The sequence below is a fragment of the Cyprinodon tularosa genome, unplaced genomic scaffold (assembly GCF_016077235.1).
Source record: "Cyprinodon tularosa strain WSP-4 unplaced genomic scaffold, ASM1607723v1 ctg79, whole genome shotgun sequence".
NCBI lineage: Eukaryota > Metazoa > Chordata > Actinopteri > Cyprinodontiformes > Cyprinodontidae > Cyprinodon > Cyprinodon tularosa.
In genome coordinates, this window is record NW_024039551.1 from 2,713,973 (window position 1) to 2,737,424 (window position 23,452).

The 23,452-nt window shown below is 38.8% G+C and overlaps 1 protein-coding gene across 5 annotated transcripts in view; it reads left to right on the forward strand.

The window, feature by feature from the left end:
• Positions 1-23,452, forward strand: part of mast1a (microtubule associated serine/threonine kinase 1a) — a 143,714-nt gene that overhangs the window by 96,629 nt on the left and 23,633 nt on the right. For all 5 annotated transcript variants that reach the window (XM_038271104.1, XM_038271103.1, XM_038271105.1 and 2 more), the window contains 6 exons: positions 4,036-4,168; positions 7,435-7,502; positions 7,673-7,749; positions 10,885-11,093; positions 14,930-15,068; positions 16,944-17,076. In XM_038271104.1, the coding sequence (XP_038127032.1) occupies positions 4,036-4,168; positions 7,435-7,502; positions 7,673-7,749; positions 10,885-11,093; positions 14,930-15,068; positions 16,944-17,076 (759 nt within the window). The remainder of the gene's footprint in view (positions 1-4,035; positions 4,169-7,434; positions 7,503-7,672; positions 7,750-10,884; positions 11,094-14,929; positions 15,069-16,943; positions 17,077-23,452) is intronic.

The following is a 23,452-nucleotide window of genomic DNA, read 5'->3' on the forward strand; positions in this document are numbered from 1 at the left end:
CATAAAATGAACTTAGTGGTTGAATTGTGGAGAATCTAAGCTTTCCAACGATGTCTAACATGTCTATATTGGTAAACATTTTACCAGTGTAATTTTAAAGCATTCTAAGTTATTATTTTAAACGCTTTACAGTTTTTTTGGATTGCTTAAAGGAGAAGTTCGGTTTTTTACACTTTAAGCCCATTTTCTGTAGTGTCCAGGATGAAATCGAATGATCGACACCAAAAGTTTGACAATTGCTCCTGTCTCTGCTTTTTGGCTCATTTAGAATCCCCCCTGGCTGCTTTAGAATGGCTAGCATAGAGCATGTCCGATAATGTCCTTAAAACAACCTTAAACGTTCTTTTTTTAAAATATGCTACTCACCGTGTCGTCAGCGCTGTTCAATGACGTTCCAAAAAAAGTTTCGTAAAGAAAAAACGTTCCTGTAGTGTTTTATTTAGCATTTTGTAAATCCCATTGAGTTCTGTAGGAATAGTCAATATTCCCCTGCCACCGGAAACGGAAATGGGGCCTGTTTACACAGTTGTAGTCTTTTCGCTTCACTCTGTGTACTCCGACGTCGAGGTGCTAACGTCTCTGTTAAACACTTTAAAAAACTCTGAAAATGGAATACGAAAGGTGGATTCTTGATTCTCGACGTCGGAAAAAAAAAAAGTAAACTGATTTTTTTATTTTATTTCAGTTTAACATGGGAAAAAAGTCAGAATTCTGACTTTTTTCTCAGAATTCTGACTTTAATCACAGAATTCTGACTTTTTTTTATTGTCAGAATTCAGTCAGAATTCTGAGATTAAAGTCAGAATTCTGACTTTTTTTTATTGTCAGAATTCAGTCAGAATTCTGAGATTAAAGTCAGAATTCTGACTTTTTTCTCAGAATTCTGACTTTAATCACAGAATTCTGACTTTTTTTTATTGTCAGAATTCAGTCAGAATTCTGAGATTAAAGTCAGAATTCTGAGAAAAAAGTCAGAATTCTGAGATTAAAGAATTCTGAGATCAAAGTCAGAATTCTGAGAAAAAAGTCAGAATTCTGAGAAAAAAGTCAGAATTCTGAGATTAAAGAATTCTGAGATTAAAGAATTCTGAGATCAAAGTCAGAATTCTGAGAAAAAAGTCAGAATTTTGACATATTATATTTTACATATTTTGACATATTCCCATACTATACTGAAATAAAATTAAAAAAAATCAGTTAACTTTTTTTTTTTTTTTTTTTTCAGTGGCCCTAATCCTCTTCCGTAATTTTGAGAGGTTAAGTTTGGTATAAAATGTTTTACAACTTATGCATGTAAGACATGTAAAAGAAAAGAATGGAAACTTTTACCATTCATCTGCCTATTTCTGAGAACTCCATCTTACCTTGAAGCTTCCCCGCACAGATTCCTTATATGGAATCTAATAAATGATAATAGTTTTGTTTTGTTTTTCATTGTAAAGGCTTTAGACAACCAATTAGGTTAATGAACATCATTGGATTCTAACCATAATAATAATTCTTCAGTTGTGATATGCATTCAGCTTGTGTCCTTGCGTTAAGAAATAGCTTCCAGCATTTACTTTGCTAGTTTCATTATAAAACTGTGCATTTAATGTATGATAAGCTGGGAACATGTAAATGTATTATGCAGTAGAGGTCAGGGTCTTGTTAAAACTGTGTCACTCAGTGTGTCAGATACGCTTCGCTGCAGCAGCATATATACTTTATGCTCCAGGATATTTTTTTGCGCTTATCTGCAAACTGTGAAGATATATGGAAATTGGAATATTCCTTCCCCCTGGATCTGCCTGTTCTCTCAGCCTCAAATCCAATCTGTTAGGAAAACCCGTGTCCTTGGAATGCTGGTACATATTCCCCCAAATTGTTTAGGAATGAAAGTAGTTTTTGTGCACATAGAAAACCTAATCACACCTGTATATCTGCTTGTTGATTGATGGCCTCCAATATTCATAGGCAAAGGCGTCCCTCCTTCTGAACCCTGCGGCTCATCTTTCCGTCGTCAAGGCAACCGTCAGAAGAGGTCGATAGGGTCAGTCAGGATGTGAGGGGGAACCTAGATCCTTGTGGCTCTAAGGTTATAAAGGAGAATAGTAACACAGATAAAACGTTGTCCATGGCTGAGGAGTTCATTTAGTATTCAGGTCAGTTACAAAGTCTGATTTGTTGAAAATGTCACCCCAAAATATTATCCCTCGGCAGAGGAAGCGATCAGAGAGGCAGGTTAATTCCTTCTCTTCCCTTTTTACTCTGGTCGAGGGGAGGCGAGATGAGAAAGCAGGGACGGAAATGATCCAACCTGCCTTCGGATTTCTAATCAAAATTTTATTCCAGCAACAGGAAGGTAACTGAATCTTAAAGACAGGTGTTGTGGTTTGAAAGTGGTAGACTCTTAGAGGGAGAAAAAGCAATTTAAAGTGTGAATGCTGATTTTTGTTGGAACTTTTATCCTGTTATGAATTTCAGACATTGATTTATGATTGATTTAACAGATCTGTAAACATAACATTTATGATGGTCGTTTCCTTCCTTCCTTGCTTCCTTCCTTACTTCCTTGCTTGCTTGTTTCCTTTCTTGCTTTGAAGGATTTACAGGGATTGAAGTATTCCGGCCCTAGGTCGGATTTCCGGCTCGAAAATAAATGGACGGCAGAAAATTTTTAACAAGATAATGGAAATCCCTCTTGCGTTTGTCAGCCAATGGTAGCAAAGGATCACTCTGAAACTAACAGCATTAGCCAAACAGAAGAAGAAGGGGGCGTGTGCTTTTGGTGCGGTCGTGCACACTACACGTTTGCTGCAAAATACGCCAACAGCTGACTTACCAGCGTCAATAAATGGCCGTGTATGCCAGTTAAAAATAGGGGTTTGTGCTTTCCTCACCGAACACGACTTCTCATTCACACTAGATATAGATGCACTTTTGCCATCTTCTGGCCGTTTTTGTTTTTTTGATTTTCAAAAGTCAAATTTAGTTTTCAGTCATTCATGCAATCTCTGACCCCATGCCCCCACAACCTCCTGGCATGGTTTGAAAATACACACAAACATATATATATAAATATATATGTGTGTGTGTGTGTGTGTGTGTGTGTGTTCAGGCTCAGGATACTTTTTTGCTGTAATCCCTGGATTTATAACCCACTACAGAAATTGTTGCAGTGATAGCCTCCATGTGTCAAAATGTCTCCACAACGCAGATGTAATCATGTCATCCGACTGAATAATTGTAATAACATAAAACATTGAAGAAAAAAAAAATGCAACAACACAGACACGGCAGTAAAAGAATTATTGTTTACATGGTTTGAGTAATTGCAGTTGTCACAATGAAGGCCAGCTGTCAGTCGGACTGTCTAAATAAATATCTAAATAAACCCAACACTAAAAGTTAGGTTTAGGCTAATTTATGCAGTGTAGTTCACTTACTTCTCTCAGAGAAACGTAGTAACTTCAGCTTCCCTTTTAAAATCGTTCTCCTTCATTAGCTCCTTCCAGGCTTACCCGATGTTTATCCTTTTATGTCTCTGTTTCTGTTGTCTTTTAGTTCTCTTTTTCCCTTTTTGGGGGATGTTGAAACTGTTTCTTGTGCTGCTGCTGCATTATGCATGGTCCTATATTGTGCTACAGTAGAGCAGACTTTCAGCTGTTGGGGTAGTGTCTCCAAATGATCTTCGCCGCTGCAAGGCGTTGTTTTGTTCCGTGCAATATTACTATTTTATCCCTCGCCGGCATAATGTTTAGATGGCAAATTGTCATGGCGCTTCGCAAACAGCTTACCAGCCTCATGTATAAACTAATATAAGATTCTTTGCATATAAAATGTATCTGAATATTATTGGAGTTCATAATAACCCATTAATAGCACATATGTAAATGCGGTCATTGATTTTGGACAGTAAAAAAAAGAGATTCTTTGAGTTTAATATAAAAAGTGTGAAGGGTTCCCCAAAGCAGCGTCCAAACTAAGTTATTTCCTTCCATTAAATGTATAAATTTCTTTGTACTCCTTTAACGTTTGTCCTTGTTTAACCAGGAGTTCAATCCAGAGGAGTTCTACCATCTACTGGAGGCTGCAGAGGATCACGCCAAAGAGGGACAACTAATGAAGGCAGACATCCCCAGATATATCATCAGTCAACTTGGGCTGACCCGGGATCCGCTAGAAGGTAAAGAAATAAGAAATATTTTTGATCTTATTACACATACCTCAGCCGGAAGCAATGCAGACTTAAGAGAGGGATTTTTTTTGTTGCTGCAGACAGGCTTCAGTAGTTTCACTTTCTTTCCTGGACTGAAATCAAAGGATCAATACCAGTCTGTTTGGTGCTGAGCTGGAGTCTGGATTAAATAATTCATCATAAACGCTTAAAATAGTTGGGAAGATGAAGGAAATGCACCATGAAGCCCAACACCCAACAAAAGCAACTGGGGATAAAAGGCTGACTCCATATTGGATGATATACAGATAAAAAAAGCTGTTAGATTACTGTAGTAGGATAGAGGCAGATTATCTGTTTTAGGGACCTGATTTGTTCTGCAGTGTGCTGTATGGTAATGATAAGCTACTATATTTATTGGGACCCCTGGTAAATTTTTGCACAGAGCAGAATTATAAGGTTATCTCTTATGGCAGCAGCAACTAAATGTAAAAAAAACAAAAAAAAAGACATTTTCTGGCGTACTGTAATGATAGTTAAATACTGAGGCCCAGTTCAGGAGAAGATTTGATTCTGATTTCAGGGTGAGGGTTGTATCCACTAATGCTGTTAGTCATTTAGCCTTTGCATTCACAGGAATCCAAGATTTTTGGAGACTAAAAAAGATTGTTTTTTTAAACCAGGTCACTAGATGGAAAAATTCCAAAATAGACGTTTTTTTGTTTCAGTGTTTGCATGTAAACATTTTTGTCTCACAAATGATGATCTCTTATACCCATCTGTCTCGGTAATCTGCATAATCCTATCTGCTGCAATGTCTAAGTGTTTACCTTGTAGGTGTTACCTGGTTTGGTTTTGGTGTTTGTCGGCTGTTTTTGCCGCGTTTCTGTGGTGTTCAGAGCCCGGCGTTGTCTCCCATTCACTCTGCTCCTGAGCTCAGCTCACAGGATCTCCTAAAGATTTAGGTCTGAGATCAACTAATAGGGTTTCTTAATAAGTTTAATTTCCTTAAGTAGGGCATTTCTGTCTTGAGATGGTTTGTATCTTTTTTTTATCAGTATTTTACTGAAGGACTCAAGGACAAACCAAAATCAGTTTGCTGGGAAAGTCTATAAGATTTCTTATTTAAAAAGAGTTCATAATCCCATTCATTTTATCAAAAGGTTTCAACATAGAGTCCTCATCATGTATTTTACACATTCAGGGTGTGAAATACAGGGTCCGTGGGAACTCTGAGCGACGTCTGGCAAAAACAGAGATAAATGGGACTTACGTTTGCGGGGAAAGGTTTCTTCCCAGAATCTAGTTGGTGTGGGTTTTTCCAGAGATAGAGAGGCTCGTTGGAAGGCGGACAGGTTTTGGTTTGGTTTGGGTCCCAAGGAGCAATGGAGCGGACTGCCACTTAGATTTCCAGGAGAACTTGAACAGGACATGTGGAGATTAATCCCCTGCTCAGTGTGAAGCTCAAACAATCCTTCCAGGGGGAGAAGGCCAAACATCCAGTATGCCGGATGACTTCCTGCCGAAAGGCAAAAGACAAAAATCACGTTAGACTCAGAGAAACAAAGACTCAGACTCGGCTAAACTCAGCTTGGCTATTGTACCCAAAACTGGCAAACACTCTGGCGTCGAAGTAGTGACAGTCCACCGCTTAAGTCCTCAGTAAGGAGCCAACAGGCCGCAGGTGTGTGGGAGGACCAACGAGAACAGGGTGCCACCTGGTGGTGGAGGGGGAAAACACAAAAACACAACTCACACAGACTGGATTCCTAACAATTATACTAAAATTGTTAAAAAGGATATAAATATTTTGTATTTTAGATTAGAAAAACAATTTTTTCTCCGTCAATATGTTCAATAAGTGAACATTTTCAGTTTGACCTGGTTCCATTCTGTAAAAAAAATCTTCTAGGAACCTTTTGCTATATATTTATTATTTGATTAATAGAAAAAAAATTAATCGACAGATGAATTGATTTTTTAAAAATCGTTAGTTGTAGCCTTTCATCTAATGGTTGTAAGACACTAGAAAACATTAGTGAGGAGATGCCATCCTTTTCTGAAGTTTTACCTCCCTTATGATCCTATTCACAGACAATCTTCATTGGTTAATTAAGGATGTCATACTCGTTTTCATTTTTGGACAAGATCTTGAATGTCCTCAAAGGTCTGGATGTTCTGTAATATATTCATTACAACCATTAACAAACAGTTCAAGAAATTACTTAAGAGCTTTCTTTGTCTTTGACGAGGACTTCCTATAATTAGATAATATTGAACTGAAAAATTTTAATAAAAATATTAGATTTAGATGCAGCTGCATTTCTAATCAGATTATCTTAGGCTATTTATGCATCTTTTAAAAGAATACTCACAAATGTGGCTTAAACTCCACATAATGCTTAATTTCTCTTCCCTACAGATCCCCTTTAAATCCTCATTATTAATATTTTTAACAAAGACTTGCCTTAGCCTGATCCAACATTACAGTTGTCTGTTCTAAGAGTATCATCTGCTGCGCATCTTTATTTTATTCTAAGTACATTTTAGCTCCCAGACTCAAAAGTTTTGTCCATCTCTGCTGAACAGCTCCTGTTCCAATACTTAAGGCGCTCCTAATCAGCCGGTTGGTGCAGAATAATTCCTAAATGAGAACTGCATGGTTTTATTTCTGACTCTGTGAGAAATTTTATTTTAGCTAATCCCTGCTAACAATGTGCCACTTGATATCTTGATCTTGCACAGCCTTTAGCACCCACATTGTCAAGCACAGGCACGCACGCACGGACACCCACGTAGCTGCTCGCACGTTCCTACTTTCACACTATTGTTTCTTTTCTCGGTTTCTTAGCGACAAACAACAAGACTTTGAGTCTAAACAGAAAAGTGGCTAAATATGGGATTCTCTCCACTGTGACTTTTATCTGAAATGAATTAACTCCAGCGATGCATTGTCAGTGTCTTGGAAACTAAATCCTCCCTTAATTATTTCTCTGCCATGTCAAAACTGTGGCACAATCAAGGGTATTCAACCAGCTGTCACATAGAAAATGCAAGAATGTTAATCGTTAGCTGGCAGTGCTGCTGGTGAAGAGAGAGAACAAAACAAGGAGGAGGGAAAGAGGAAGAAAATAGCACAGGGCATTTTATTTGACACTTAGGGACCTCTTTTTCAAACTTGATGTTTTTTTGAGGTTTGCAAAGCAAAGCAGGGCTGCATGTGTTTTTACCATTATAGCACCAGGTTTGCTTTAAAAGAACTTGTCTCTCAACAGAAATCGTGAGCCTTGACAGCTATGACAGTGAGGGTCCACATACCCCAGAGACGGATGACTCAGCCGAGGTGAGGAACCAGCTAACAAAGGTCGACACTTACACCCTTTTAAATCAGCAGTCATGCACTTTTCATATGAATTCCCCCACTGAGCGGCATGAAAAACATGGACAGTCAGGAAGAAAAAAATGCTTACGTTACTGTTTGAGCTTTGATTTGAAGATGTCGGATGTCCGCAGGGAAAAGGCAAATCCATCAAGCCACCCTGTGAAGAAGACTTTCAGACCATCAAACTGATCAGCAACGGAGCTTATGGGTAAGAGAAAGATTTGTACCTCACTCAACCTGCACAGAAAGTGTCACATCTGCTTAAAGGTATAGTGGAGGATTTTTCATGAACTTCTGAAAGACCCACCCCCTCCACTTAAAAAAAATGCACATGCACAACCCTGCACCCGCTCCCAAGAGGGAACAGCAGTTTTTTTTCTCCCACACTGTTTACATTTAATCACAGCTGCACTTTAAGAAATGGAAATGTCACAAGACCTATACAAAATGAAATTTTGTTTTGTATACACAGAGTGTATACAAAATGACAACAAAAGTTGTCTAAGTCTAAATGGATGTTTAGACTTAGACAAAGTTTAAAAGTTGCCGTTTGCATCGCTCATACTGGCTTAATTTCCAAGGAAAGATTTGCAATTTTTTCCACCATGTCAGACTCAAAGTGAAAATGGGGGACGAGCACGTAGGACGGCCTTACGTAAACATATCACCAGAATGATTAATAAATTAGGAGGACCACTTATTTAGATGATCCACCCCGAAAAAGAAAATCCTCCACTATACCTTAATGTCAAGGTTTGGTTTTAAGGTTTTTGTGAGGACCCAAAAGCAGAAGCTGAGAGTTAGGGGTGATATCTTTGAAGGTTTAATGAAGGATGACAGGCAGCCAAACAGTATTCCAAAAATCCAATTTAAAAATGTTAACCAAAGCAGGAATCCAAAAATCCAATATAAGAATTAAACACAAACCAGAACCATGGAGACATCAGGGGAAAACAATCATGAGGAGCCAGGGTAGGACGAAGTAAGAAGAGGAACCAGCACTGAGGAACTGAACAGGGAGTGTATTTATGGCTGACTGAACAAAGGCAGGACTGACGAGCTGATAAGGAGCAGGTGTGAGTTGCTTGCACCTGCCAAGGGAAAAGAAAACACAAGGGGGCAACAGAGGACAAGCAAAGAAAAACCTAAGAAACTAAAATAAATCCAGAACACATCAATAAAGCTAGAAAAGAAAACATGGATAAACATGAAACTGTAAACTTAGAGAAAACCAACAGAACCAAGATCGTCACACTTAAAGCTTGGATTTCAACTCAATTTAGGCGATAAAATCTGTGTTTTTAGGGGGGGGTCCTAGGAGCTAACAAAAAGAAAAGAAAAAAAAATCAGATTCTTGTGATGTATATACATAAATTTGACAGTTGGTAGCATTTTAATATTTTTTATTGTGGCATATGATTTATGGCTGAAATGAGAAATCACTAAACTGTTAGAGGTTAAAATAAAAAAGAAAAACATCTGCAATAACTTGGCTTCCCAAAGTGTGCACATTTTGTAACTCTTATTTATCGCATTTTAAGCGCATTTTGATAAAGATTTCTATAAAGGTATATTTTAAATGAATTTTTATATTTGCCCACTCTTCCTCGTCCTATAAGAACATCAGATTAGGAGGAGATCTTTTATCCTCAGGCCTCTTCAGGTGACCCAATAGATTGTCTATAAGATGTAATTAATTTTTCTGATGAAGTCCAATATTTAGTGACGTGGATATGTAGATGTTTCAGTCTGGACTATTTGTAGTTTAGAAGTAATTACGGCAAAAACTCTTATTATGCCACCAAAAGGTTCCTTGTGGGTATAGTTTCCCCTTGTAATGTGTCTCTTTTGACGAAACTTGTTGAAATTGTAGAAAAGATATAAATTTATTATTACTTTCAGATGATTTTAGGAGAAAACAATAACTACTGGTTGGGAAACTCATGAAGCTTGTTTGGTGTTGCCTTCAGCGCCTTGGCAGCCTTCATTCCCTCTTTTTCCATCTTCTCTTCACTTTTCTGTTTCATGACAAATATTGTGAAGTAACTTTTTTTCTGTGCGTGTGTGTTTGCTGAACTTCACTTCAGGTGTTTGTTGCTTCTAATAGATCTGTTGGTTTTTCAGCCAAAGCGTTGCATAATGCAGCTTTATATAACAATACCTTTGAAAACTATCGGGAACAAAATGGGTAAAGAAAACAATGTATATCCATCCATCTAAGAATTTAGAGAAGCCAATTAACCTAACAGTCATTTTTTTTTGGACTGTGGGAGGAAGCTGGAGTATCCTGAGAGAACCCACATATGCTCAGGGAGAACATGCAAACTCCATGCAGAAATACCCCAGGCTGGGAATTGAACCCAGAATCTTCTTTCTGCAAGGCAGTAGGGCAAGGCACTGCGCCACTGAGCAGCCCAAAATAATGCAAAAAGCATGTATATATTTTAAATGTTATTTGATATATGGTTATCTGTTTTGGTATTTAAATGATGTAGCATTTTTGTTATTTGATGATCATTTATTCCATTGAAAACAAATAATTAATGCTTTCTTAGAGTTTACATTTCTATCAAACAAGATTAGGATAAATACTTTTAGATTGCTCAATATTTGAATGTTTTATTTTAGTTTTGAAAATAATTTGCCTTCTTAAGTAACAATGCACGGTCCTTTCTGCATTTTTTTCAATTTAAGCAAAAATATATAAAGGGGGTACTTTTAATCTATGAGCAGAAAACCAACAGATGAAAGGTTTTTCAGAGTCTGATCCTTTGTTTGCCACCGAACTATGTTTATGGTTTATAGTAAAAAAAAAACGCTTTTTATAAACTGAGATGCATCCAAGTTCCTGGACAAATAATTTTTGACATGACAAAAGAACCAAAGCAAACAGAATCGAAAGCACTGCTCTATTTTTTTTACTTCTTTGCATTCAAAATATTAAAAGGATCAGGGAGTTAAAAAAAAACCCAACTGGATTTGGATTGGAGACATTTTATATGGTCCGTGTCTAACATTTAGTCAGGGAATGAGGTTTTCATTGATTTGAAAGTATCTTATATAATTTGAAATGGATTCAGGAAATAATCAGCCCCCAGGGATTTAAAGGGAAGTATAACACACTGTCATTTTTATCCTGACCCGTGCATATGCTGCAGCATGATAAAAGCCGCCTCAGATGGCTTAGGATGCAGAGAAAGGCTTGGAGTAATTGGAAAAAAAAAAAAAAACACTTTAAATGTCTTGAACCTAAAAAAAACATTTTATAAATCTGCTTTAAATGAACTCTATGTTCAACACAACCCCTTTTTTTATTCCTCTGTCCCTGTTTGGTCTCCTGCAGTGCCGTGTATCTGGTGCGGCACAGGGAGACACGTCAGCGGTTTGCCATGAAGAAGATCAACAAGCAGAATCTGATCCTGAGGAACCAGATCCAGCAGGCGTTTGTGGAGAGGGACATCCTGACTTTTGCAGAGAACCCTTTCGTTGTGTCCATGTTCTGTTCCTTTGAAACTCGCCGCCATCTCTGCATGGTTATGGAATATGTGGAAGGTAACTGGATCTTACTAAATGTCAGAGATAGAGTTAGATAAAGAACATATCCTGCTTGCCCTTCTATTTTCTTTGCTACATACACATAATTTATATTCAGTTAGCTTATTAAACTTCTTACATTTGTGAAGGTTTTTCCATTAAAAAGAATTATCAATGGGGGGAGATTTTCAGGGTGTTGTTGTCTTTAAAACACAAGAGAGTATTTGTTTTTTATAGTTTTACTTCGGTTTTGCCTGTCATCTCAACCTCACCACAAGTTCTTGATGTATAATGGATGGGAGACTAATAAAAGATTATTCATGTCCTCTGATTTAATTTAATCTCATTTCCTTTTGTTCTCACAAAGCGGCGCCCTGCAGCTGTGATCTAGTTAAATGTTTTCAGTTATTATTGTTGACTGTTGGATTGTTGGTCATTTAATTATAAATCTGGAACGCCTTTGTTTAGCAGAAACCTTCCTAAATCTTGAAGCTCCTCCTTCAATTTGGAAAAGAAGTAATTCTTTTTTTCTGAGTCTCTCACTGACAGCAGTCAATCAGTTTTAGCTTACTTGGCAAAAGAAAAAAAAAGCGTTTCTTGCAGCTTATTGTGATAATGAGCAGGCTAAAGTTAGAAATTTATTTAGGATATAGTTGGTTTTATTTAACTGGACTCAATTTTTCTAGAAACATTTCCACACCATTATAGGATTCTTTGTCAGTTCTGCCAGCTTGCATTAGAGCAACCTGTAGTTGTATTGTTTTTTCAGCAACTGTAGGCCCATCCTCTTAAGAACATGTGAAGTAAGCTACCAGTTGTTTTTCTGGGTCATTGGTCTGTTGTTTTATATGAGATTTGTATTTGGCCATTTGAATCACGATGACACTACTTGTAAAACTTCTTCAGAATGAGTTCAGGACACAGCTGTAGATGCTCGGGGGCTGAAGCCACAATCCTCCCCCTCTTTTCAGTGATGGCTTTTCTGTTTTAATAAACATGGCTTCCTGCACCCCTCTTTCTGTCAAAGACCAGAAAATTTTGGTCATCAAAGTTTCTTGGTCATTCTCAGGTCTTTGGATCTGGAGGTGCAAGTGTAAAACTAAATCCATCCTTGAGCCGCTGGCTTTGCTGTAGTAAAAATAGTTATATTTTAATATATAAAATAAAATATATTTGCACGTTTTGCTCTTTCTGATCATAAAATTAGCTTGGATGTGTTAAACTTGCTCCATCGAATACTGTGTCAATACATTAGGGCTTGGGGGGAAAAAAAACAAATAAACTCCCTTTTATAAAAATAGCATTTACACTCAGGCTGATGGTTTTAATTAGAAAACATTATCTAAAGATGTGCTGCAACATTGTTCACTTCGCTGCCGTCTTTCCTCAGAGCTGCAGGAGTGGGGTTTAATTTTGATAAAACATATTTCAGTTTTAAAACGTACTTAAAGAAGAACGCAGGGTTTTTTTATATTGGCCCCTTGATTTTACCTTATTACATCATGTGATACTCACCCATATGAGATTTGTGTCCTTTGGAGCTGTGTTCCCCTTTAAAATATGAGAGGTGGCCTTTTCTTCCAAACATAAACTCTATTGGTCTCTCTCTACTCATACAGAGGTATTTTAGATTTAAAAACACATTAGTTGCAGTGAAAAGTTGACAATATTTTTTGCTTAATAATTGTATTTTAGATCCTTGCATCGCATATAGATGTTACTCTCCTGCTTGCTGTGGCTTTTTGTTTGTTATAAAGACGGGTGGTGGAAGAAGAAGAAACCTGTTTTTGTTAAAAATGTTTGATGGTTTCTTAAATTTATTGAAAGAGAAAAACAATGACCACAAACACTTGACAGATACCAAAATGATTTAGTTGTTTGTAAAAGAAGACAATCTAGCATGTTATTTCGTGGTTTAGAAACTGCACTGCTGAGGCTATGAATGAAATGAAAATATAAAATATAACACTTTACCCAGTGGATCATTTTGCAAGTATTACAGTGTAACAGTTTTTCTAATTTTTTTGTGCAATTGCTGATTATATATAAGCCAAGAAGCATGATACTTGTAATTTAAAGCATACTAAATAATTTAACAGAGCTTGAGTATATATAACAAAGAAATATCTTTAGCAGTGCTGGCATCCAAATTTACATACTGATGTTCTATCTGACATCAACTGAATCAGATGCAGTAATATGGCGGTGTATGTATGGAAATGAGCATACTGACGCAATTTGGTCCACTTGTGATCAGATCACCTCAGCTGCACAGTTACAGCAACTGTAAACAGTCATCTTTGAGGTTGCAAGGGGTGATGTGAAAATATGACACTCTGAAGATTAATATAATCATTGGGAGGTGTCAGGATATATAGACTGAAGAAGAAAATGTACTTATATATTATCAAGGCTTAACTTATGAAAGGTAAGTGCTTTCATTAAATACACTATATTGCCAAAAGTATTTGCTCACCCATCCAAATTATTGGAATCAGGTGTTCCAATCACTTCCATGGCCACAGGTGTATAAATTCAAGCACCTAGGCATGCAGACTGTTTTTACAAACATTTGTGAAAGAATGGGTCGCTCTCAGGAGCTCAGTGAATTCCAGCGTGGAACTGTGATAGGATGCCACCTGTGCAACAAATCCAGTCGTGAAATTTCCTCGCTCCTAAATATTCCACAGTCAACTGTCAGCTGTATTATAAGAAAATGGAAGTGTTTGGGAACGACAGCAACTCAGCCACGAAGTGGTAGGCCACGTAAACTGACGGAGCGGGGTCAGCGGATGCTGACGCGCATAGTGCGAAGAGGTCGCCAACTTTCTGCAGAGTCAATCACTACAGACCTCCAAACTTCATGTAGCTCAAGAACAGTGCGCAGAGAGCTTCATGGAATGGGTTTCCATGGGCGAGCAGCTGCATCCAAGCCATACATCACCAAGTGCAATGCAAAGCGTCGGATGCGGTGGTGTAAAGCACGCCGCCACTGGACTCTAGAGCAGTGGAGACGCGTTCTCTGGAGTGACGAATCGCGCTTCTCCATCTGGCAATCTGATGGACGGGTCTGGGTTTGGCGGTTGCCAGGAGAACGGTACTTGTCTGACTGCATTGTGCCAAGTGTAAAGTTTGGTGGAGGGGGGATTATGGTGTGGGGTTGTTTTTCAGGAGCTGGGCTTGGCCCCTTAGTTCCAGTGAAAGGAACTCTGAATGCTTCAGCATACCAAGACATTTTGGACAATTCCATGCTCCCAACTTTGTGGGAACAGTTTGGAGCTGGCCCCTTCCTCTTCCAACATGACTGTGCACCAGTGCACAAAGCAAGGTCCATAAAGACATGGATGACAGAGTCTGGTGTGGATGAACTTGACTGGCCTGCACAGAGTCCTGACCTCAACCCGATAGAACACCTTTGGGATGAATTAGAGCGGAGACTGAGAGCCAGGCCTTCTCGTCCAACATCAGTGTGCGACCTCACAAATGCGCTTCTGGAAGAATGGTCAAAAATTCCCATAAACACACTCCTAAACCTTGTGGACAGCCTTCCCAGAAGAGTTGAAGCTGTTCTAGCTGCAAAGGGTGGACCGACGTCATATTGAACCCTATGGATTAGGAACGGGATGTCACTTAAGCTCATATGTGAGTCAAGGCAGGTGAGCAAATACTTTTGGCAATATAGTGTACATGATACATTTCTCTTGCGCAAATTTCAAGATACTTAACCGTACGCTGCCCAACACTCGTGTGAGGCTATATATTTGTGGTTCAAGAAAAACGCTGAATATATTCAGATTGAGATTAAAATGACTGAAGTTGCTCTTGGGTCAAAGAAATGATTGTGTGTCTCTTAGGTGGGGACTGTGCCACTTTGCTGAAGAACATCGGGGCTCTGCCTGTAGAGCTAGCAAGGATGTACTTTGCTGAAACCGTTTTGGCCTTGGAGTATCTACACAACTATGGTATCGTTCACAGAGACCTGAAACCTGACAAGTGAGTTCTTCGTTCTACAGTAGTGAATTTGTCAATTTTTTCGTTAACGTGCTTTTTGTTTTTGTGGTAACTTGCTTGCTTCAGTTAACTACAGTTACATTAATGATTCAATAACAGACAATTGATGAGGTGCTGGAAATGGAATACCTTTGTGATTCTATGGAGGACGTGCAGTCATGTGACCTCTGTCTGTTTACACCACCATGGTACCTAAAAATACAGTGAAATATTTACTACAGAGATTTAAGATAAAATGAGTTTAAAATCTGTCAACCCAACATTGTCTACATGTGTGGAATATGTAGATGGGAAGTTATAACAGCGCAACATAGCAAAACGTTCTCATGTTGGAGTGCAGGATCCTAATAACTTGTCTGCTAGCTTTTTTTCACCGATTCAAGACTGCCATCCGTCGGACCTCCACAAATTCACCTACCATGACTTGTATAGTTATTTGGTAAATCGCCAATCGTACTTTTCGGGAAAGTCACTGTAGGCCCATGCATGTTAAAACCATACCGGGGAGAGCACTGCGTGCCGCTGAAATATCAGTTCAGACTGGGAGGTTTTCTTCTGGACTGGACATTTGGACTATGTTCACACTAAAGGCATTAATGCTTAATTCTGATTTTTTTTTTTTTTTTTGTGAAATTGGATTTGTTTGCATGGTCATTCACATTTCCACATATATTGTATGTGATCTCCTGTGTGAACTACAATCACTCAACTCAAGTGTCCGGCATGCACAGTAGAGGACACAATGACGGCACAAGCGAGGGTGCTCCTTTACAGAAGTAAACATGGATGGTAGTACTGGGGCGCATCTTGCAATCTTCCATTTCTTTCCTAACCTCAGCCAAGGCATTAACAACACAATCTTTTAAAGAAGGTTAAAAATAAAGACTGCTATCTGCATTATCGTCCCCCATGGTTGTTTTTCTTCCCGCTTCTGCGTAGCTAGATGCAGAATGGTGACCTCTGTTGAGTATTAATGACATTCAGGTCGGATAAATGCAACCTGGCAGTTCAGACTCAGGTCGTATTTGAAAAGATTAGGTCGTATTGGATTCAGGACGACAAATCCAAGCGGTCTGGGTCATATTGGAACAAATCGGATGTGTGTTGCTCAGACTCTCATGAAAAGATTAGATACAGGTCGCATTTGTGCATAAAAAAATCAGATTTAGGTCACTTCAGGCTGCTGTGTGAACATAGCCTTACTCACTGTTTTATGTAGCTCTCAAACATCGATGCATTTAGAATACACTCACCTCATCCTTGTGATGAGACGAGTGAAGCTTAGCCGCCCTCTAGGCTTATTATATGCTGGGGAAACTCTGCATGCCTGTTAAAAATGAAACTCTCGATTTGTTTTTGACTATTTCCACATTTTTCTTTATTGAAAAAATCTCTACAGCAACAATTTAAGCATAATAGCCAACAGTTTAAAAAGTGATTGCTGTAAACTCTCCAGGTGTAGTTGGTTGACAGCTTAGTCTCTTCATGACAGCCACCCATCTTGCTCTTTCTGTGTCTCTAGGGAAGCTATGAAATGAGATGCCGTCCTTTCTTGCTTGTCGGTTGGTACACCCATAGGCAGAGCATGAGAGTACCATGTTTAAAGTTGGTGGTTTCAAAGTAAAATTGAGAAAAACTGCTAAGAGCTGCTGCTCATGTTCTATGTCTGTGGTATTTGTTTTGCCATCCAAGGAAGAGGAGTCTCTGCTGTCACATGATTAGCTGACGTCAGCCAATCAGTATAAAAAAGCATAAAAAAATAGCATTGAAAAAATAAAAACTTTCAGGACACATCAGCAAGAAAGCTTATTTTTCTGTCTTCAGCTGTGTCAATACCTTTTTTTTCTTTACATGCAGTCTACTGATCACCTCCATGGGGCACATTAAGCTGACAGACTTTGGGTTGTCAAAGATGGGTCTAATGAGCCTCACCACTAACCTTTATGAAGGACACATTGAGAAAGACGCTCGGGAATTCCTGGACAAACAGGTATAGTAAGACAAGCCAGCACTGCTATATATTTATCTTTACTTGAATGTTGCCTTCACGCTGTTATTTATCACACTGCATGGGTTTATGTTGTGCATTTAACCTGAATCTAACTTGCATGCTTATTTTTAACGTCATCAAGCCTTGACATAACATGTACATCCTTAGTAGCCCTCAGTGCTGTAGAAGCCTATTAATCATTGTTTCAGGTGTAAGACAGCGAGGAGAAATTTGAAACATGTAAGGCAGTGGTACTTGAGGACAGGGAGTGAGAACCACTGCTCTATGCAAACGCTATAAAATGCTCAGACAATTATTAGCTAGATTCATTTGATAAAAGGTAGGGCTGCTATAGCTGACGCTGTTCTGTGCTCTCAGCATGCTGTAGTGCATTCAACAATCAATTATTTTGCTAATTGGTTAATCTGTCAATAATTTTTTTGATTAATCAATTAGTAATCAGACAACAAAAGGGTCCTTAAAGAAGTTTTGTTTACAGAATTAAACAAGATGGAACTACAGCTTTTTTTCCATTGAGGAGTTCTGCATAGAGCATATTGACAGATGAAAAAGTTTTTATATCTAAAAGGTTTAGTGGTGGATTTTTGGGAATTTTTGAAAAGACCCGCCATTTCCACTTTAAAAAAAAAATGCACATGCACAACCCTGTACTGCGCCCAAGAGGGAGCCCCTATTAAACACGTGCGAGAGAATGCACAAGCCTATTTCTCCTCGTGCACACTCTGTTTAAGAGTTGCTGTTTGCATCTCTCATACAAGCTTACTTTCCAAAAGATTTGCATTTTTCCACTATGTCAGACTCCCCACCAATAAGTGAAAATGGAGCCTAGGCGGAAGTTCAACTGAAGAAGCTTACTGCTCGCCTAAATCCACCTGCGACACAGTCAATCAGCTTTGAACCACACCTCCACGAAACCCAATCGGCATCTGAAGTTATCTTAAAAGGCCTCCGATACACACCTGTCTGTGCCTGTGTAAAAGCGGCGGTTGCGCTGTGACTTCATTCAGATGACCCTGTTTCAACCCACCTCCAGCCCCTCCTCCACCATCGTAGCTAAAACTTCATCAGAGTTTCATTCCTCCCGGACTCTTACTGCATTCCGCGTCCCATCTCAACCGGTCCGGCAGAAGACCACCATGTTGAGCCTGGTTTTGCCAGAGGTTTCTTCCCAATGGGGAGTTTTTCCTCTCCACTGTCGCTTCATGCTTGTTCATCATGGACAGGTTCTCTCAACCTGTGTTATCCAACTGGACTTCCATCTTCCAGGTCCCTGAGTGAAGCTCTAGTATCAGCTCATGCAATCCATTGGATCTCCCCATAAAGCTCAGCTTAGCATCTCACTAACAGCAGTCTATATACTGACCAACTTCATCTATCTCCACTCCACCACCAGTTTCAGGCCTGGGAGGAAACAGCCCTATTCTCTACTCCTGTTCATGCATATCTCTTAAAATTCAGCACTATGTATCCTGCCGAGGTCTGAGAGCCAAACACCAAGTAATTGTATCAATAAATTTCTTCTAATTGTGTTTTCTCTTCGTGAGAGTTTTTCAGATTTAAATAGGGACGAGCACGTAGGACGGGCTTACGTAAACATATCACCAGAATGATTGACAATCAGGAGGACCACTTATTTTGATGATCCACCTGGAAAAAGAAAATCCTCAACTATACCTATAATTCAAAATTGTTTTACATTCTTGATATAATGACTGCTCTAAGTGGGGTTGCTCTGTCATCTAAAGGTCTCTATACTCCATTTAACCATTATCGATTACTAAATCAGTTGACGATTATTTCAGTAATGCATTAGTCACAAATAATCCAATTAATTGTTTCAGCCCTAATTGTATTTTTATTGCAACGTTTTAATGGTCAATGTGTTAATTCGATAGCAGGGACAACAGTCAGGTGAAACGCATACAACAGAACCTTAATCTAGAGGCATTTGGAGGAAAATAAACCAAAAACACCAAGAAGACTGTAGAATTATTACTGTAACTTTATTAGTTTGTCAATTTAAAACAACAAGTGTACGTTATTGTATAGAAGGGAATCTGATTTTAGTTTGTGGGTTCTTAAAATTTTAGTGTAAAAGTAGTTCAAGGACTTTTATAATATAATACGTTTTAAATCACACATGAACCATCAGTCACTCACTTTGGAAATGTTTAGCAGCACTAAAGAGTCTAAATTTCAATATGATTTTAGTTGACACTTACATGGAGTAAAAATTGATTGACAGCATTTAATTGTAAAGTAAAGTAGTGTACCTTTAAAACGATTATTGATATTATGAAGTAATGTTGTCTGTACCATCTAAAAACTGGTGTGGCATTTCTAAAGAGAAATTATCCAGGCAACATTCAATCTGTGAACCTTCTTATTATACAAGTATTATTATACAGTAGCTCAGCCCATTGAAAATTCTGTCTGTCTATCAAGTTTACCGCCCTTACTTTGTCCTTACATTATGCAGATTTTGCAGTAGACAGCAATATGAAAAAACATTTTAGCCCCTCCAGCCGGTCATGCAATCCTGCCAAGTCATCCTGCGAAAACCAAAATGCTCTAAAACATTCTACATCTCAGTGCTTCCTGTTTAGTTGCAGTTACTGAATCATTAATGCTCTCCCTCTCCATCACAAATCAATTTTGCAATCAGTTATTTAGGCAGCAAATTAAACTGTAATCCGTCAGACTGGCTTCTCCATGGATTCCTCGGGCGTCTGTTAGTCTGCCAGTAATCATCTCATATTTGTGGCTAACACAGATCATAGATGTGCTTTTTAGACTTTTAATGGAGGTTCTTAATGAGTCAGAGGCAAAGTAGTGTCTACGTAAGGTAGTGGGCACAAGAACAAGAACTTCGCTCACACAAGAGCTTGCATGTACTCAGTAACAGAAAGTCTGAATTACTAATAAATACAGATACAGTCATTGAATTGGTCACTAATTTACTCAATTGAATCAATAGAATTTATATCTGTAATGACATTATTATAATTTCTGAAAGAATCTTTACAATGCACAACAACGTCACACAAAATATTTAGCATAAAGAAAAGGACCTTGGGTAACAGAGCAGAGGCTAAGCTAAAGAAACAGATAAGTAAAGATCTGCTTTGTTTGGAAACAGTGACATATAGATTCAAACACCCCTTTGTGTGTGGGATTCCTTTCGAATCAGTGAGTCGATGCAATCAGCTATTTTTCCTTAGATAGAAAACTTTGAACCTATCTTACTAGATGATCTGGTTGATTTGTCTCTGTAAAGAGCCTTGAGATGACATGTATTGTGAATCGGCGCTATATAAACCCACTAATTTGAATTGAAAGGACATATATTAAAACAAATTTTAGAAATAATCTCTCATAGATTTTAGTCCATATCAACATTTTATTATCATCACAGCCCCATACAGGTAATGCAGTTATGTTGGCTGTACATTTGTGATGCAAGTCCCCCGTTCCAGTACACCTCAAAGGTTTTCTAAAGGTTTTCTAGCGGATGATGGCAGAGGCCATTTAGACCACGTGAGGTGGTGCATCTTCTTCATGGAACTAGCTTTCAGAACAAGAGTACACTGGTTGCAAATGTGTGGATATTTTGTACTTAAGTAGGCTGTGGCCTTTAAAGTAGGCTAACGCTAAGCCTCCACATAATGTCAAGAAAACATCCCCCAAATCAACACCACCTACAAAAGCAACACTTTTGACTCTTATTTTTTTAGGCCTTCGAATGTAAACTATATTGCCCTTTGGCACTGCAGTATTTTCAATTCAATTCAGTTTATTGATATAACAACAATTCACAACTCATGTCATCCAAAGGCACTAAGTTCACCAGATCATACAGTCAAATTGATTCAGTTTTCTATCTAAGGAAAACCAGTTGATTGTATCGACTCATTGACTCTAATCCCTCACATGAAGCATGCTTGTAGTGACAGTGGAGAGGAAAAACTCCCTTTTATCAGGAAGAAACCCTCAGCAGAATTAGGCTCAGTGTGAGCGGCCATCTGCTGAGGCTGACTGGGGTTCAAGGAGACAGAAGCAGACATATCTATATCTACATATCTACAGAAAGAAGCAAAGATACAAAAGGCAACTATAAAAGGCGGCCTCGTCCAGGAAACACACAGCAAGGCAGACAAGTTTAGAGCCAGCCCCCATGTCAGAGGATGAAAAGAGCACACCCAGCCAGTCACAGTCAGAGAAACAGGAACACACTGAAAAACAGGACAATCTCCAACATCTATAAACAAAGGTGTTGATGGCAGCAGCACAGCTGATATTTCTCTCTCAGGATAGTGTCAAAGCCAAACAGGAACAGACGAGGCAAAGCTGCTATGAGAAAAAGCAGAGAGAGCATAATGTTAGAGATTAAACTAACAGATTCTGCAGAATAGGAGAATAGAGATAGAATGAAGCAGAATGATGAAAAGGGGTTCCTAGGTCCTCCAGCTGTCTAAGCCTATAGCAGCATAACTATAGAGATAGCTCAGGATAACCTGAGCCACTCTAACTATAATCTTTATTAAAAAGGCAAGTTTTAAGCCTAGCCTTAAAAGTAGACAGGGTGTCGGCCTCACGGACTGAAACTGGTAGTTTCAGTTCCACAGGGGAAGGAGCCTGATAACTAAAAGATCTGCCTCCCATTCTACTTTAGAAATTCTAGGAACCACTAGTAAACCTGCAGATTGAGAGCGAAGTGCTCTGTTAGGAACATAAGGAACAATCATAATTCTGATGTAAGATGGAGCTTGGCCATTTAAGCGTTTATAAGTGAGAAAGAGGATTTTAAATTCTATTTCGAATCTTTTTATCAATTATTAGTTGTTTTGTGTGCCATTTTTCCACTCTTGCTTTCAATGCAAAACCTCCTCTCTCCGTGTGGATGTCCCCATGTCATGACATCAAAACTAGTACCACACCTGTGCCCCATTATCTTTGGGTAGTATTAGCAAAGCAGCAACCTTAGCATCGCATTTGAACCTGCCAATATATCCCAAAACCATGCAGAATTTCATTGATAAATGTCATACATGAATGGTATCGTGTCTTTAAATGAGCCAGCTGATTATACTGATTTAATGAAAATGGCAACTGCAGGTACAAGAGCGAAAAAAATGGAGTTTAACTGAGGCCGAAACAGATGTGTTAGTGAGTAAAAGATGGTGAATATATTTGGTATTTGCAGCAGTGGATAGGTCGCCAGTCAATTGCAGGGCAACGCAGCGAGCCCACACATACATGGGGAGAACATACAAACTCCATGCAGAAAGGCTGCTGGCTGGGAATCGAACCCGGGACATTCTTTCTGCAAGGCAACAGTGTTACAAACTGCTCCACCATGCAGAATTACATTAGAATTAGAATTAAAATTCAACTTCATTGTCTTTGCACTGTCACGAGTACAAAGCCAGAAGTGCTATTGTCATGATGGGTATCAGAGCTAGCCCAAAATGCAGAACACACACGGAGGCAGAATAAAAGTTTAACAGAGTTTATTAAGAATAAACACAAGGATAATGTACTGGCAAGGGAACTGGTCAGGGGCTGGTTCACTGGAGTCTGCAGAGATGATAGTTTGATTAGCAAACGAACAGATGAGTTATGAGTCTTTGAATATTCTGATGAATACCTTGAAGTGGTCCGGTTTACTCTTTGAGAGAGAGGGAACTGATGGGTCCAGAGACTGTTAGTTCAGCAGAGTCCAAGAGTTGCTTCAGCGTCTTGCTTCTGACTTTGAGGGCAGACCTTAATCTGAGTTTCCAGCTCTTAGCCAAGAGCTGCAGGGGAATCCACAGAGGAATCTTCAGGTTTGGCTCACGAGGGCAATCACGGCAGGTTAAGCTCATCCAGAGCCTCAGGTAGAGACAGGTTTCCTGTGAGGCAAAAACAAGGGAGAATTAGAATCAAATCTCTTCAATGAGATAGCAAAGATTCTCAGGTTCAAGGCTCAGGTCGCTAACCAAACTAGGTCAACACTGCGGCGTCGAAGCAAGGTCTGGAAGCAGGTTATATAGGCAGGTCTCTGATGAGGAGATGCGCCTCAGGTGTGTTGGAAGGTTCCAATTCTTGAGGACCCACGGCGCACTCTGCTGGAGGAAGGTGGTACAGCTCCAGATCCCAACAGCTATACAGGATATAAATATTATTACAGGCATATGTACTAATAGTTAAAAAGTAATAGTTAGGGACTGTAAAAAGCTGTGTATAAATATAAATATGATTATGGGAGCTACATGCACAGATTATACAGATTATACAGAATATACAGGAATGTTAGGAAAAGGATTATGTATGTATTGGCGGGTTTATAATACAAGAAATAATGGCAGATAAGATT